Source organism: Neomonachus schauinslandi, chromosome 6 (assembly GCF_002201575.2).
Source record: "Neomonachus schauinslandi chromosome 6, ASM220157v2, whole genome shotgun sequence".
Classification (NCBI taxonomy): Eukaryota; Metazoa; Chordata; class Mammalia; order Carnivora; family Phocidae; genus Neomonachus; species Neomonachus schauinslandi.
This window is the reverse complement of record NC_058408.1, coordinates 9,930,183-9,945,728: the sequence shown is the minus strand read 5'-3', so window position 1 is coordinate 9,945,728 and position 15,546 is coordinate 9,930,183. Positions and strand designations below refer to the sequence as shown.

At 38.1% G+C, this 15,546-nt stretch overlaps 1 protein-coding gene across 1 annotated transcript in view; it reads right to left on the bottom strand.

The window, feature by feature from the left end:
• Nucleotides 1–15,546, bottom strand: part of TAF1A (TATA-box binding protein associated factor, RNA polymerase I subunit A) — a 37,112-nt gene that overhangs the window by 5,407 nt on the left and 16,159 nt on the right. Inside the window, exons 4-8 of the mRNA XM_021698426.1 lie at nucleotides 10,693–10,891; nucleotides 5,628–5,758; nucleotides 4,342–4,500; nucleotides 1,388–1,454; nucleotides 377–500 (exon numbers count right to left, since the gene is read on the bottom strand). Of these exons, the coding sequence (XP_021554101.1) occupies nucleotides 377–500; nucleotides 1,388–1,454; nucleotides 4,342–4,500; nucleotides 5,628–5,758; nucleotides 10,693–10,891 (680 nt within the window). The remainder of the gene's footprint in view (nucleotides 1–376; nucleotides 501–1,387; nucleotides 1,455–4,341; nucleotides 4,501–5,627; nucleotides 5,759–10,692; nucleotides 10,892–15,546) is intronic.

Genomic DNA, 15,546 nt, shown 5'->3' with positions numbered 1-15,546 from the left:
GGTTAAGCGTCTCCCTTCGGCTCGGGTCATGATCCCAGGGTCCTGGGATCGAGTCCCGCACCGGGCTCCCGGCTCGGCGGGGAGCCTGCTTCTCCCTCTGACCCTCTCCCCTCTCATGCTGTTTCTCTCTCACTCGCTCTCTAAAAAATAAATAAAATCTTTAAAAAAAAAAAAAATCTTAACAGAATTTTTGCATGTTTTACTTGGGACTGTATTTTCATGCTTCTGATGTACTCAGAAGAGCTGAGGACACAGTTCAAGAAATCAAAAAAAAAACAACATAAGAACTTTGTTTAAACACTGAGAGATATCAGCTAAAATACTGGGAAATTTTACTGATGCTGATCCAGTAATAAACACTGTGTCCTTTACTTACCCCACTAAAGTCTGTCTCAGATATTTTCCCAAATATTTCCAAGCAGTTATATTTTTAGTACATCCAGCAAAATCTAAGACTCCAAATAATACCTCCAACCCCAGTTTATGGTGGTCTTCTTTCTCTGCAATGGGCACAACAATTAGAACTTACACAAAGTACTGAAGTACACAAGGCTAAAAATATATATATTCTATTGATAAAATACTACTGAGTTGTAAGTGTTCTAGTTTGGTTAACAGTTTAAAATAGCTCATTATGCTTATACTCTCCTGTGATAAATCTGTCCTGGCTAATGAAGTCAGAGTGGTGGATCTGATTTCTTTCTTTCTTTTTTTTTTTTAAGATTTTATTTATTTATTTGACAGAGAGAGACACAGCGAGAAAGGGAACACAAGAAGAGGGAGTGGCAGAGGGAGAAGCAGGCTTCCCGCTGAGCAGGGAGCCTGATGTGGGGCTCGATCCCAGGACCCCAGGATCACAACCTGAGCCGAAGTGGCTCAGTCATTACCTGTCTGCCTTCGGTGGGTCTGATTTCTAAATGGGCTACATTCTACTGAGAGAGGACATTATTTAAAGAACCTGCTCTCTCTTCTAACATGAGAGGACTGACACAGCCCTAGTATCTACTGGACTTAAGCTGACTTCCTTCTATGAAGAACTATGTTCTTTTCTATACCGAGCTGAAATGCAGTAGAGATTAAAACGAGGTGAATTATACAAATTGAAGCCATTTCACTTGTGCTACTACTACCTAATATTCTATAGCAGAGGTCAGCAAACTTTTCCTATGAAGGGACACATAGTAAATAGTTAAGCTTTGTGAGCCATATAGTCTTTGTCACAACTACACAACTCTGCTGTTGTAGTGCAAAAGCCACAGACAACACCAAAATGCTCTAAGAGAACTTGATTTATAAAAACAGGGGAGGAGTAGATTTGGCCATGGGCCACAGTTTGCTAGTCTATAGCTTGTCTGCACAAAGAGATACAAAACAAAAAACTATTTACCTGATTTCCTCAGTAACCTATGGAATTCTAACATCAGTTTATGAGATGGTACAATCTGATACAAAATCTGGAAGAAAAAATAATCTTGTAATTTTTATACATTTCAAAGGCATTTCTCAAATTTAATTTTCCTTTTTTTTTAAAGATTTTATTTATTTATTTGACAGAGAGATAGCGAGAGAGGGAACACAAGCAGGGGGAGTAGGAGAGGGAGAAGCAGGCTTCCTGCTGAGCGGGGAGCCCTATGCGGGGCTCGATCCCAGGACCCTGGGATCATGACCTGAGCCGAAGGCAGATGCTTAACGACTGAGCCACCCAGGCGCCCCTAATTTTACTTTCAAAAATAAAGTTCTTACTGTCTAATAATCCCTCAGTAAATGAATCAAGGATTTAAAAGATACTTTACTTTCATCCAGTTACAATTTGGGTATAGAAAGGTGTTCTATGTAAAGCTTACTTTAAAAAATCCCTGTTAGGGGTGCCTATGGCTCAGTTGGTTAAGTGTCTGCCTTCGGCTGGGGTCATGATCTCAGGGACCTGGGATGGAGCCGCAAGTCAGGCTCCATGCTCAGTGGGGAGTCTGCTTCTCCCTCTCCCTCTCTGATCTCTCTTGCTCTCTCTCTCAAATAAATAAATAAAATCTTTAAAAAAAAATCCCTGTTAATAACAAGATAGTCGGGGGGAGGGGAGGAGAAATACATAAGAACTTTTTATTTACTCCTTATATATTTTTATATTGTTTACCACACTTAAAAACTTAATTTCTTTTCAGAAGCCAGGAAAAAAAAAAGCATCAAAATCACACACAAAAAAATACAATAAATATTTACTGATCACAAATATTTATATAAATCAAAAAGCCCAAAAGGGCAAGGGTGGCTATTTTGGAAGATTGTGTTTAGGGACACAGTACAGTAAGAGTACTCATGAAAATATTTTTACCATTTTACCATTTTACACACTAGGGAGAAATTAAAGGTTTTTAATTCCTTCTTACTCATTTAAGAATGAGAAAGACTATTTTTATGAATATGTAAAACATAGGATTTAAAGTAAAATTATATTTTTCATTTGAATATACTTCACATTAGAAATCAATTTATTCTGTCTGCTCGTTGGGGTCCTTTTGACCTTACACTGAAATTATTTCCTACAAAATGAAAAGTAAATATTATTAATTACTCTTAGTAGTTTTAATAGTTTTTTTAAATGGAGATCAATCACAATCAATACACCAATATCAGAGTATTTTTAAAACTTGGTTCCTATGAAATCACATTTGTCTTATGATTTAGGGAATTCTGCAAATGGCTCAATTCACTTAGGTTTTTAAAAACTTTTTATTGAAATACATGTAATAGAAATGTATACAAATCATGAGTGTGCCGTTCAACACATTCTTACAAAGTTATATGCACTCATATATTCAGCACCCAGATCAAAAGTTAGAACGTTATCAGAACCGTAGTAGTCTTTAGTTCGTTTTGGAGAATTCTTAGCCATTAACCCTTCAAATACTAGTTTTGTTTGTTTACCTGCTTTTGCCCTGTTCTCTCCCTGGAATTCCAATCACAAGTATGTCGGACCTTAACTGAGTCCTCTGTATATCCTTTCATCCTTTCTGCTTTCTGTGCTTTAGCCTGTTTTCTATACAGTTCATTAACCTTCTTCTGCTATGTTCAATCAGCTATCAAACCCATCTATTGAGTTCTTAATTTCAAACATTACATTTTTCAACAGGAAAACAGAATTTCCCTAAATCTATTTTGTCTTGAACATAATTAAGTGTTCAACATAGTTATTTTCTGTTACTTTTTTTTAAGATTTTATTTTTAATTAATCTCTACACCAACATGGGGCTTGAACCCACAACCCTGAAGTCAACAGTTGCATGCTCTACCGACTGAGTCAGCCAAGGGCCCCTGTTACATTTTTTAAAGTATTTTCAAAAAGACCATTAGTGATTGACAATCTAAGTGAAGTCACCAACTTGCTTTTGATATAACTATCCTTAATATTTTGTTGTACAAATGGATAAAAAGAAATCTTGAATAAAATACCAACTTTAAAAATACTTTGCATTGAAATAAAGCCTGTTGAAAACTTTAAAATGTACAGTTTCCACATATCAAGTTTTGATAGTGTCAATTTTGATAAACACCTAAGTATAGATTAGAGTTAATGGGCTTTTTTTTTAAGATTTTACTTTTAAGAAATCTCTACACCCAATGTGGGGCTCGAACTCACAACTCCAAGATCAAGAGTCGCACACGCCACCAACTGAGCCAGCCAGGTGCCCCAGCGAATGTACTTTTTAAAAGAAGATTAATAGATAAGAATTTTTCTTGGGGCCCTGTCAGCTAAGCGTCTGACTCCTGATTTCGGCTCAGTCATGATCTCAGGGTCGTGAGATCGAGCCCCACATCAGGCTCCACACAGGGAGAGATTCTCTCTCTCCCCACCCCCACCCCTCTAAATAAATAAATATCTAAAAAAAAAATTTTAATGCATTCAAGTTTACTTAAAATAAGTGTTTTACTATATGGAAATTAAATTTCAATAAAGCTGACTTTCAAAAAATATCAAAGCAGAACTTTCCCACAAGGGTGGGATTTCCAAAATACTGATCCTCTGCCCTCAGCCTAACTTGGGCAGGGTGGTGGGGGAATGGCAGTGGAGGGTCACCCAGAGCCTGCAACCTTGTATGTCCACCTCAGGGCACACACAGTCATTTGCTATGACTGCTAGAATCTGAAGTTGGAATGGATGACCTAAGGATGTTTCAAAATTTACTTTTTTTTTTTTAGAAATCTCTATACCCAACACAGGGCTTGAACTCATGACCCTGAGATCAAGAGTTGCATGCTCCACCAACTGAGCTGGCCAGACACCCCTAAGAATGTTTTAAAGTAGATCCCCAACCTGGTTCAAGCATTGAAGTAAACATTTTATACCTTCAGCACACTTATCAGTTTCTCTCTCGGTGCCTTCTCTCTCTTTAGAAAGTTGTATAAGTAGATGTGAGCATTTGGATTTGATGGGAACTTTTCATCATAGGCATAATTGGTGAGTACCTCTCGGGCTCCATCTTGATCCCCATAGAATTCCAACATCTATATAAAATAAGTCATAATGTCTTAGCTAAATTCTGTAGGATAGCTGTATGAAAGATAATGCACAACTTAACTCTGTTGATGGGTACAAAAATTCATTAAAATGACAAATAGCACTTACTGTAATGCCAGTTTTCGCTTTCACCAGCATATGTCACAACTCTATGGAACACAGATCACTTACAACAAAGGCCTACGTGGGTTCCCATTCTTCCTTATCACATATTTGTTACTGAAAAATGCAGCAACTTCAACCTAGGAGCTATTCCTATAAGAAACAAAGCCCTCAAGAAGGGCATACTAACAAAGGAAAGAGACCATATGAAGCAACTAACCTCAGTGCCCAACACAACTTCAGCCACAAAAGGGGTACATGGGAACCAGAATTCCTTTCCTTTCATTCCCACCCATACGTGGGAATTCCCAGATTCACTGGCATGTGGTTTCAGAGATTATCTTTTGACAACATAATGATCATGTTAGCATCCAGGAAACTTTCAAAAAGCTAGTTATTTTGAAGATTTATTCCTAGTGCCCATGCCAAGGCTCCCTGTCCTTTCACACTGATCTGAGATGAGCTGGCACGGCACCCTAATAAACTTCCTAAATGCCATTAGTCTTCATCCCATGTACTGTGACCCACTTTCAGATTTTTGTCCCCTGGTCTTCTCTATCCCCACCAAATTGTAAGATATCGCTCTTCTTTTCTTCTAAGATCAGTAAGAATAATATAGAATTAACATTTACGAACTATATTGATACTTATTTTATAAATATTTGACCATGACACGTTATCCAGTAGCAAAGAAAAAAAAAAACAGTAACATTTACAGTGTATTAGTAAAATAAAAATTATCCAGACCAAAAAGACATATTCTCTCTTTTCAATTTTTAAAAAAATTGTGTTTATTTATTTTAAGATTTTATCTTAAGTAATCTCTATACCCAACGCGGGGCTCAAACTCACAACCCGGAGATCAAGAGTTGCATGCTCCACTGACTGAGCCAGCCAGGCACCCCTCTTTTTTTAAAACAATTTTCTCCATTTAGTTGCCTTCTGATCAATAAAGACTTTTAAGGCTTATAACAAAATGAAACTAATAAAACTTTATGAGAAGGCTACTTGCCTCTACATAACTCTTCACAAAAGGGTCCCAAACTCCAGGAGTTTGAATCAATGCACAAAGGTTTACAGATGTCTTCCAGCTGTGGTTGAGCATATTCTGGGATGCTGTGTTATAAGCATAATCATCTTCATCTGTCCAAAGATAAAAGATTCTTAAAAGTCATTCAGTATTGAGGACTTTGCTGATAGTAATAGCAATCAACAAACTAACCACAAGAAAAGTTCAGGCCCTAATGGCTTTGACAGTAAATTCTAACAAAGAATTTTAAAGAATAATTTATATTTAAATTATTTATTATTAAATATTAAAAATTTAAAGAATAATACTAATTCTTCACAAACTCTCTGTGCCCCCTACCCCCACACAAGACAGAATGGGAGGAAGTGCACACATGGGGAACCTTAAGAATGAATCTAGGTGGTAGCTACATGGATATTTGTTTTAAATTATTGATTTTATCACACATTTGTTTTACACACTTTTTCTGCATGTTGTATTTCACAATCTTAAAGGTCTAAAAAGAAAGTCAGTCCTTCAAAAAAGACAGCTAATAGAAACAAAATACTTTTTATTTTTGGCCACTTTTGGGGCAAAAAAACCCAGCTCTCCCCTCACCCCAAAAGGCACTGGTATTCTCTTTCCAGAGGACCAGCTAAATAAATATCAATATGGACTTGGAAATGAGGTGATAAAGGGAAAGTAGGTAAGAAACTATATAGAAAGAAATTTTAAAAGAAAAAAAAGCAGACCTGAGTCAGAATAAATTGAGTGTGAATCTGCCATGGAAGGGGGTTTCCAGTCAGCAAGTACATCAAACCCAACCAGGACAGGTCACAGCAACTGAGACAAATCCCAAGCCAACACTGAGCATACAATGCATGTGTTATGTTCTCATGAGTTTGGTTATCAGAACTAGTCCTAACCTTTTTTTTCTTATTAAACAGACATTCAAGGTTAAAGATCATCTAAAGAGCTCCACGTATTACCCCATCTTTATCTCTTCTTGCTACAGAACAGAATGTCAGCTGCAGAAAGGTACTGAATCATCTACCCAGTGTAAATGCCAGGTTCCAACTGCTTTAATCATCAATGTTTGCTTGAGTTCTACCCAATCGGGTGTAAGAAAAAGGTAAATATTGACTTTAAAACTCATTTAATCAATATCAACAAGCCTTTTTAATTTATTTTTATTTATTTTTTTAAAGATTTTATTTATTTGTCAGAGAGAGAGAGCACAAGTAGGGGGAGTGGCAGGCAGAGGGAGAAGCAGACTCCCTGCTGAGCAAGGAGCCCAATGCAAGACTCAATCCCAGCACTCTGGGATCATGACCTGAGCTGAAGGCAGATGCTTAACCGACTGAGCCACCCAGGCGTCCCTCAAGAAGCCTTTTTTAAAAGAAATATTATACCAGGCACTATGGCAAGACTAACAAAAGACATAAGAGAGGTATGTGACCTCAGAAGACCAATTAGTCTAGAAGAAGAGATACAACATAAAATGGACATGAAAAAACTTAGGACAATTGAAAAGCAAGTGATAAAGAGCTGAACGATATAGGCTGAACATGCAGCTAACATATAAGGGTTGTGGCATGGGAATGACCCGTCTAATGAGTCTTGCAGGGCAGACGGCATTCTAGATGGGGGGGGGGGCAAGCTTATCATGATGAAGACAGTATTTCTGAAGTGTCCTGGGAGAGATCCTACTCAGAAAGAGGGAAAGGAATTTTAGGATTAGTGAACCTCCATGCCCATGAGACAAAGGAAATACTACTTCCCACATCAGGATAATAAGGAATCACTGCTTATACTTATGAGCCAATATATGCAGGGACTGAGATTTGGATGGGGGATGAGAAAATTAAAAGGGTTAATCCTAGAGAAGCTATGGAGAAAAACTATACAAGGTAAGGAAGATGCAGAGAATCAAACAAAAATCTGTGGGGAGGAGAGGATACCACCACCACTGGAAGTAAAAGAGGGAATTGGGAAGTAAGGACACACAGCCAATTCCTGGTGTGGTCAATCAAGAAGACTATCTGTTCTGATCTTTGTACAGAAATAAAACAATTTTACCTTGCCCTATTCTCTAAACATATTATTCTGATGAATAATATTATAAAACAGGGGCGCCTGGCTGGCTCAGTCAGAAAAGCATGCAACTCTTGATCTCAGGGTCGTGGGTTCAAGCCCCACATTGAGTGTAGAGATTACTTAAAAATAAATAAATAAACGTCTTAAAAAAATTAGAAAACAAACTAAACTCCATTCTAAACACATAGGAAGAAATACTTATTATAGGCAATAATGTCCACTGAAAAAAATTTGTAACCCTTCTTAGAAGTATTTTAAAAAGCAATAAATCTAAGATGGTCATGGACTTAATTTACAAATAATCTAATTTATGTCTGAAAAGTTTGATAAAAACAGAAATACTACAAAGGATGATCAAAAAGTTTACATCAATAGAAATGTCTGCTCTTTGAAGTATCTAGGAAGAACCGGGCTTGGAAGTAAGGGAATGAGGTTACTCCCTAAGATTCAGAGTGTCTCTTGCCCACTATTACCACTGTTGTTCAACATAGTACTAGAAGTCCTAGCCTCAGCAATCAGACAACAAAAGGAAATAAAAGGCATCTGAATCAGCAAAGAAGTCAAACTCTCACTCTTGGCAAATGACATGACAGTCTATGTGGAAAACCCAAAAGACTCCACCCCAAATTGCTAGAACTCATACAGGAATTCAGGAAAGTGGCAGGATATAAAATCAATGCATAGAAATCAGCTGCATTTCTATACACGAACAATGAGACAGACGAAAGCAAAATTAAGGAATTGATCCCATTTACAATTGCACCAAAAACTGTAAGATACCTAGGAATAAACCTAACCAAAGAGGCAAAGGATCTATACTCTGAAAACTATAGAACATTCATGAAAGAAGTTGAGGAAGACACAAAGAAATGGAAAAACAGGGGCGCCTGGGTGGCTCAGTCGGTTAAGCGTCTGCCTTCGGCTCAGGTCATGATCCCAGGGTCCTGGGATGGAGCCCCACATCGGGCTCCCCGCTCCGCGGGAAGCCCACTTCTCCCTCTCCCCCTGCTTGTGTTCCTTCTCTCACTGTCTCTCTCTGTCAAATAAATAAATAAAATCTTTAAAAAAAAAAAAAAGAAATGGAAAAACGTTCCATGGTCATGGATTGGAATAACAAATATTGTGAAGATGTCAATGCTACCTAGAGCAATCTACACATTCAATTCAATGCCTATCAAAATACCATCAACTTTTTTCAAAGAAAGGGAACAAATAATCCTAAAATTTGTATGGAACCAGAAAAGACCCCGCATAGCCAGAGGAATGTTGAAAAAGAAAGGCAAAGCTGGTGGCATCACAATTTTGGACTTCAAGTTCTATTACAAAGCTGTCATCATCAAGACAGTATGGTACTGGCACAGAAACAGACACATAGATCAATGGAACAGAATAGAGAGCCCAGAAATGGACCCTCAACTCTACGGTCAACTAATCTTTGACAAAGCAGGAAAGAATGTCCAATGGAAAAAAGACAGTCTCTTCAACAAATGGTGTTGGGAAAATTGGACAGTCACATGCAGAAGAATGAAACTAGACCATTTCCTTATGCCATACACAAAAATAGACTCAAAATGGATGAAAGACCTAAATGTGACACAGGAATCCATCAAAATCTTAGAGGAGAACACAGGCAGCAACCTCTGTGACCTCGGCCACAGCAACTTCTTGCCAGACATGTCTCCAAAGGCAAGGGAAGCAAGGGCAAAAATGAACTATTGGGACTTCATCAAGATAAAAAGCTTTTGCACAGCAAAGGAAACAGTCGATAAAACCAAAAGAAAACCGACAAAATGGGAGAAGATATTTGCAAATGACATATCAGATAAAGGGCTAAGTACCCAAAATCTACAAAGAACTTATCAAACTCAACACCCAAAGAACAAATAATCCAATCAAGAAATGGGCAGAAGACATGAACAGACATTTCTCCAAAGAAGACATACAAATGGCCAACAGATACATGAAAAAAATGCTCGACATCACTAGGCATCAGGGAAATACAAATCAAAACCACAATGAGATACCACCTCACACCAGTCAGAATGGCTAAAATTAACAAGTCAGGAAACGACAGATGTTAGCGGGGATGTGGAGAAAGGGGAACCCTCCTACACTGGTGGGAATGCCAGCTGGTGCAGCCACTCTGGAAAACAGTATGGAGGTTCCTCAAGAAGTTGAAAATAGGGCGCCTGGGTGGCTCAGATGGTTAAGCGTCTGCCTTCAGCTCAGGTTATGATCCCAGGGTCCTGGGATCGAGTCCCACAACGGGCTCCTGGCTCAGCAGGGAGTCTGCTTCTCCCTCTCTCTCTGCCTCTCCCACTGCTCATGCTCTCTCTCTGTATCTCTGTGTCTCAAATGAATAAATAAAATCTTTAAAAAAAAAAGTTGAAAATAGAGCTACCCTATGACCCAGCAATTGCACTACTGGGTATTTACCCCAAAGATACAAATGTAGGGATCCGAAGGGGCACCTGCTCCCCAATGTTTATAGCAGCAATGTCCACAATAACCAAACTATGGAAAGAGCCCAGATGTCCATCAACAGATGAATGGATAAAGAAGATGTGGTCTATATATACAATGGAATATTACTCAGCCATCAAAAAAAAATGAAATCTTACCATTTGCAATGACGTGGATAGAACTAGAGGATATTATGCTAAGCGAAATAAGTCAATCAGAGAAAGACAATTATATGATCTCACTCATATGGAATTTAAGAAACAAAACAGAGGATAATAGGGGAAGGAAGGGAAAAATAAAACAAGATGAAATCAGAGAGGGAGACAAACCAAAAGAGACTCTTAATCATAGGAAACAAACTGAGGGTTGCTGGAGGGGATGGCGGTGAGGGAATGGGGTAACTGGATGATATACTATATGTTAATTAATTGAATTTAAGTTAAAAAAAAGATCTTGACTGTCCCTGTGATTCAGTCTCATCGACACAAGTACAGTCCTCCTCACTCACCAAGCGTAGACAATTCCATCTTCTTTTTAGACCAAGTATAATACTGCAAAAGCCCTTTATAGGCCTGAATAAGGTTGATTAACACTTCCTGGGAAGACGATTTTTCACCATATCTCCATGTCTCTGCATGACTGAGATTTCTGTTTGCATCTTCAAGCATTCCATGATGCAGAAGGTATAATGCATGTTGTAAGGAGATCTGCAACAATAAGAAAAAGCCCAGACAAACAGGTCATTAGATATCCATTAATCCAAAAACTCAGTGAATATATACTCTGGGCTAAGACCTTAGTAGGACACAGATGATGTAACAACATTGTCTCTGTCATCAAAAATGTCAATTTAGCAGAGGAAAGATACATGAAATAATTAACATTATGTAAATGAGCTAAATTATATAAACTCAATGCAACAAATGGGCTTTCAAGACAGATAGTCCTGGTTCAGATGCTACCTAAAGCTACAGAAAGCTGAGTATGTTACTTGCCCTTTGTGAGTCTTATGGGCTATATGGAACAATTATTAACCCTTCAGAAGGCTGTTATGAGGATTAAATGAGATAATATTTGCATACCACCTAGTGCCTACTTTGGCCCATAGCAGGTGATCAGTGTATTATTTTATACATGTCATATAAGCCCAGAGAAAACATCTTAAGAAGGAGTACTAAAGAATGGTATTGGTTCAGATGGAAAAGTGAATGCCTGATACAGAAGCCGTAAGAAAAAATACACAAAGAATGAGCATCCCAAGTAGGGAGGACTAAGGAGGGAATAATGGGAAGTACAGTTAAGCATGTGAGTAGAGTCAGAGTTCAAGGCCTTCATCACAAACTATCACAACAATTTTTCAACTGGTCTCTCCAGTCCTGCCCCCACTACAATCCACCTTCCATGTGGCTGCCAAAGATATCTCATTTGTGTAAAACCCCTCAATGGGTCCCAGTGCCTACAGAATAAAATCTAAGTTCCTTGGGGATGGCACAGAGGGCCCGGCCGACTTCCCCTGGCTTCTACCCAAGTAACTTTTAGATGAAAAGCACTGGATACAGGGCTATCAAACTCTCATCAACCCTGCCATTCCTGTCCACCCTCTCCCCTAATACGCCCAGTGAACACCCACTCGCTTTTGCAGACTCATCTGAAGCATCACTTCTTTCCCTGACTCCCCTACTCATTTACTCCCAACACTCTCCGATTCCAGAGAGCTGACCATTCCCCTCCTTTGCCTTCTCACTGTATCTGGCGTTTCTACTCTGGTACCCATAATAATGTATGTTCCTGTCTCCCTCTATGGCAAGGTCTAGGTCTAGCACATTATTTGGAAAATAGCAGTAAGTGGTTTTTAATTATCAACAAGAAATGTTTTACTGCCTATCTTAATTATTACCCTCAGACTCTGGAGTGTGAAATAAGATTTCTTTCAGGTTTCTTCACTTCAACTGAATAGATTCAACGGGCTTAAAAAAAACCCAAACAATAATTTAGTTAAAATTCGACCTTCCCTCCCCAATCAAATGGCTACCCAGTTTCTTCTTGAAAGAAGAGAAAGGAGCACACACTGAGACAGGACACTCTTTTTTCCAACTGTTCAGTTGGAAAGTTCTTCTTTACACAGAACCATAAGCTGCTTCCATTTAAATTTCACTCATAGTAGACCTGGGCTACCAGAGAATAAGATCCTAAGAGAGTACCTGGCACATAAATAGAAACTCCAGAAAATTTTTTCTAATAAGAATCCTAAACTGGGGAAAATCTTTTTTTTTTTTCAAAATAAGAAAGCAGTGAGAATGTAAAAGAATGCAAATTTAAACGTAGAGTTATCTTTGTACATTTTATATTTACTTATATATACATTTTTATCATTTTATAGGTATAAAACATTACCCAACAATTCTACTCCTAGGTATATACTGAAAGGAATTCAAAACAGGGACTCAAACAGATACTTGTAGACCAATGTTCACTGTGGCATTATTCAAAAGAGCCAAAAGGTGGAAACAACCCAACAACAGATGCATAAACAAAATGTGATAGGTACATACAACACAATACTAATGAGTCATAAAAAGCCATAAAAAGTTCTAATACATGCCACGATATATCTTGAAAACATTATGATAAGTGAAATAAGCTAGACACAATGGATCTTAATACCATGTGACTCCACTTACATAAAATATTTAGAATAGGTAAATTCATAGAACAGAGAATAGATTAGGTTACCAGGGGCTGGGAAGATGGAATGGGGAGTAATTGCTTAATGGGTAAAGAGCTTACATTTGGGATGATGAAAAAGTTTTGGAAATGCTGGTGATGGTTGCACAACACTGTGAATGTTATTAACGCCATTGAATTGTACACTTACACTGGTTAAAATAACGTATTTTATGTTATATATATTTTACCACGATAAAAAAATTAGAAAAAAGGAAAAAACAAAACAGGGGCGCCTGGGTGGCTCAGTCGTTAAGTGTCTGCCTTCAGCTCAGGTCATGATCCCAGGGTCCTGGGATTGAGCCCTACATCGGGCTCCCTGCTCTGCGGGAAGCCTGCTTCTCCCTCTCCCACTCCCCCTGCTTGTGTTCCCTCTCTCGCTGTGTCTCTATCTGTCAAATAAATAAATAAAATCTTTAAAAACAAAACAAAAAAACAACCACAGAGTAAGTATTTTAGTTTTGCAGGCCATATGGTCTCTGTCACAACTACTCAACTCTGTCATCTGTCACACTGAAAGCAGCAGCTGTGACAATGAAATGAATGGGTGTGGCTGTGTTTCAATAACTTTATTTAGAGATATTGAAAAAAAATTAAAAAGCAAAGCATTTTAAAACTTATTGAAAAACTCCTCTTTCAGTCAAATATATACCACAGAGAGGGAGATACCTAACATTCTGGAAACATCTCAATGTTTATGGATGAGACTTTAATAAAAAAACACCTGGAGAGGGGCGCCTGGGTGGCTCAGTCGTTAAGCATCTGCCTTCGGCTCAGGTCATGATCCCAGGGTCCTGGGATCAAGACCCGCATCGGGCTCCCTGCTCAGTGGGAAGCCTGCTTCTCCCTCTCCCACTCCCCCTGCTTGTGTTCCCTCTCTCGCTGTCTCTCTCTCTCTCTCTCTGTCAAACAAACAAACAAACAAATAAATAAATAAAACACCTGGAGAGGAAGTTCCACCTACACATTAGGAATATTAACACATTTTTACGAATGGATTAGAGAGTTAATATTGCTAAAATGTCCATACTACCCAAAGCCATCTATAAAGTCAATGTAATCCTGTCAACATTCCAGTGGCATTTTTCACAAAAACAGAAAAAAACAATCCTAAAATTTGTATGGAACCACAAAAGACCCCAAATAGCCAAAGCCATCCTGAGAAAGAACAAAGCTGGAGGCATCACACTTCCTGATTCAAACTATATTATAAAGCTATAATAATTAAAGCAGTATGGTGCTGGCATAAAAACAGACACAGAGATCAATGGAACAGAATCAAAAGCCCAGAAATAAAACCACACATCTATGGTCAACTTAACATTTGACTAGGAAGCCAAGAATATTCAAGAGAGAAAAAACAGTCTCTTCAATAAAAGGTGCTGGGAAAATTGGATATTCTCAAAATAATGAAATTGGTCCTCTATCTTATATTACTCACAAAAACTAACTCAAAATGAATTAAAGACTTAAATGTTAAGACATGAAACCATAAAACTCCAAGAAGAAAACATAGGGAAAAAGGTCCTTGACATTGGTCTTGGCAATGATTTTTTTAATGACACCAAAAGCACAAGCAACAAAAGCAAAAATCAACAACTGGGACCATATTAACCTAAAAGGCTTCTGTATAGCAAGAGAAACAATCAACAAAATGAAAAGGTAGTCTATGGAATGGGAGAAAATATTTGCAAGTCAGATATCTGATATGGGATTAATATCCAAAATAAATAAAGAACTCATACAATTCCATAGCAAAAAAACCCAGGAGTCAGTGGAGCATGCGACTCTTGATCTCAGGGTTGTGAGTCTGAGGCCCACGCTGGGTGTAGAGATTACTTAAATAAATAAAAATTAAAAAAAAAAAAATATATATATATATATATTTTAAGATTTTATTTATTTATTTGAGACAGAGAGAATGAGAGAGAGAGAGCACATGAGAGGGGGGAGGGTCAGAGGACGAAGCAGACTCCCTGCTGAGCAGGGAGCCCGACACGGGACTCGATCCAGGGACTCCAGGATCATGACCTGAGCCGAAAGCAGTCGCTTAACCAACTGAGCCACCCAGGCGCCCAAAAATATATATTTTTTAAAACATCCAATTACAAAAATGGTCAGAAGACATGAATAGACATTTCTCCAAAGACACACAATTGGCCAACAAGTACATAAAAAGGTGTTCCACATCACCAGCCATTAGAGAAATGCAAATCAAAAACAGAATGAGCGACCATCTCGCATTTATCAGAATGGCTATTATCAAAACAAGAGATAACAAATGCTGGCTAAGATGTGAAGAAAATGGAACCGTGTACCCTGTTGATGAGAATATAAATACAGCCACTATGGCAAAAAACTAAAAGGAGAACTATATATGACCCAGCAATTCCACTCCTGGGTCTATATCCAAAGGAAATGAAGTCACTATCTTAGAGATTTCTATACTCCCACATTCACTGCAGCATTATTCACAATATCCAAGACTTGGAAACAGCTATGTGTCCATCTAATGGATGAATACATAAAATGTCATATGTCTACATATACACATATGTACAATGGAAAGATTATTCAATAATAAAAAAATAAGGAAATCCTGCCATTTTGGTTAACATGGATGGACTCTGAGGGCATT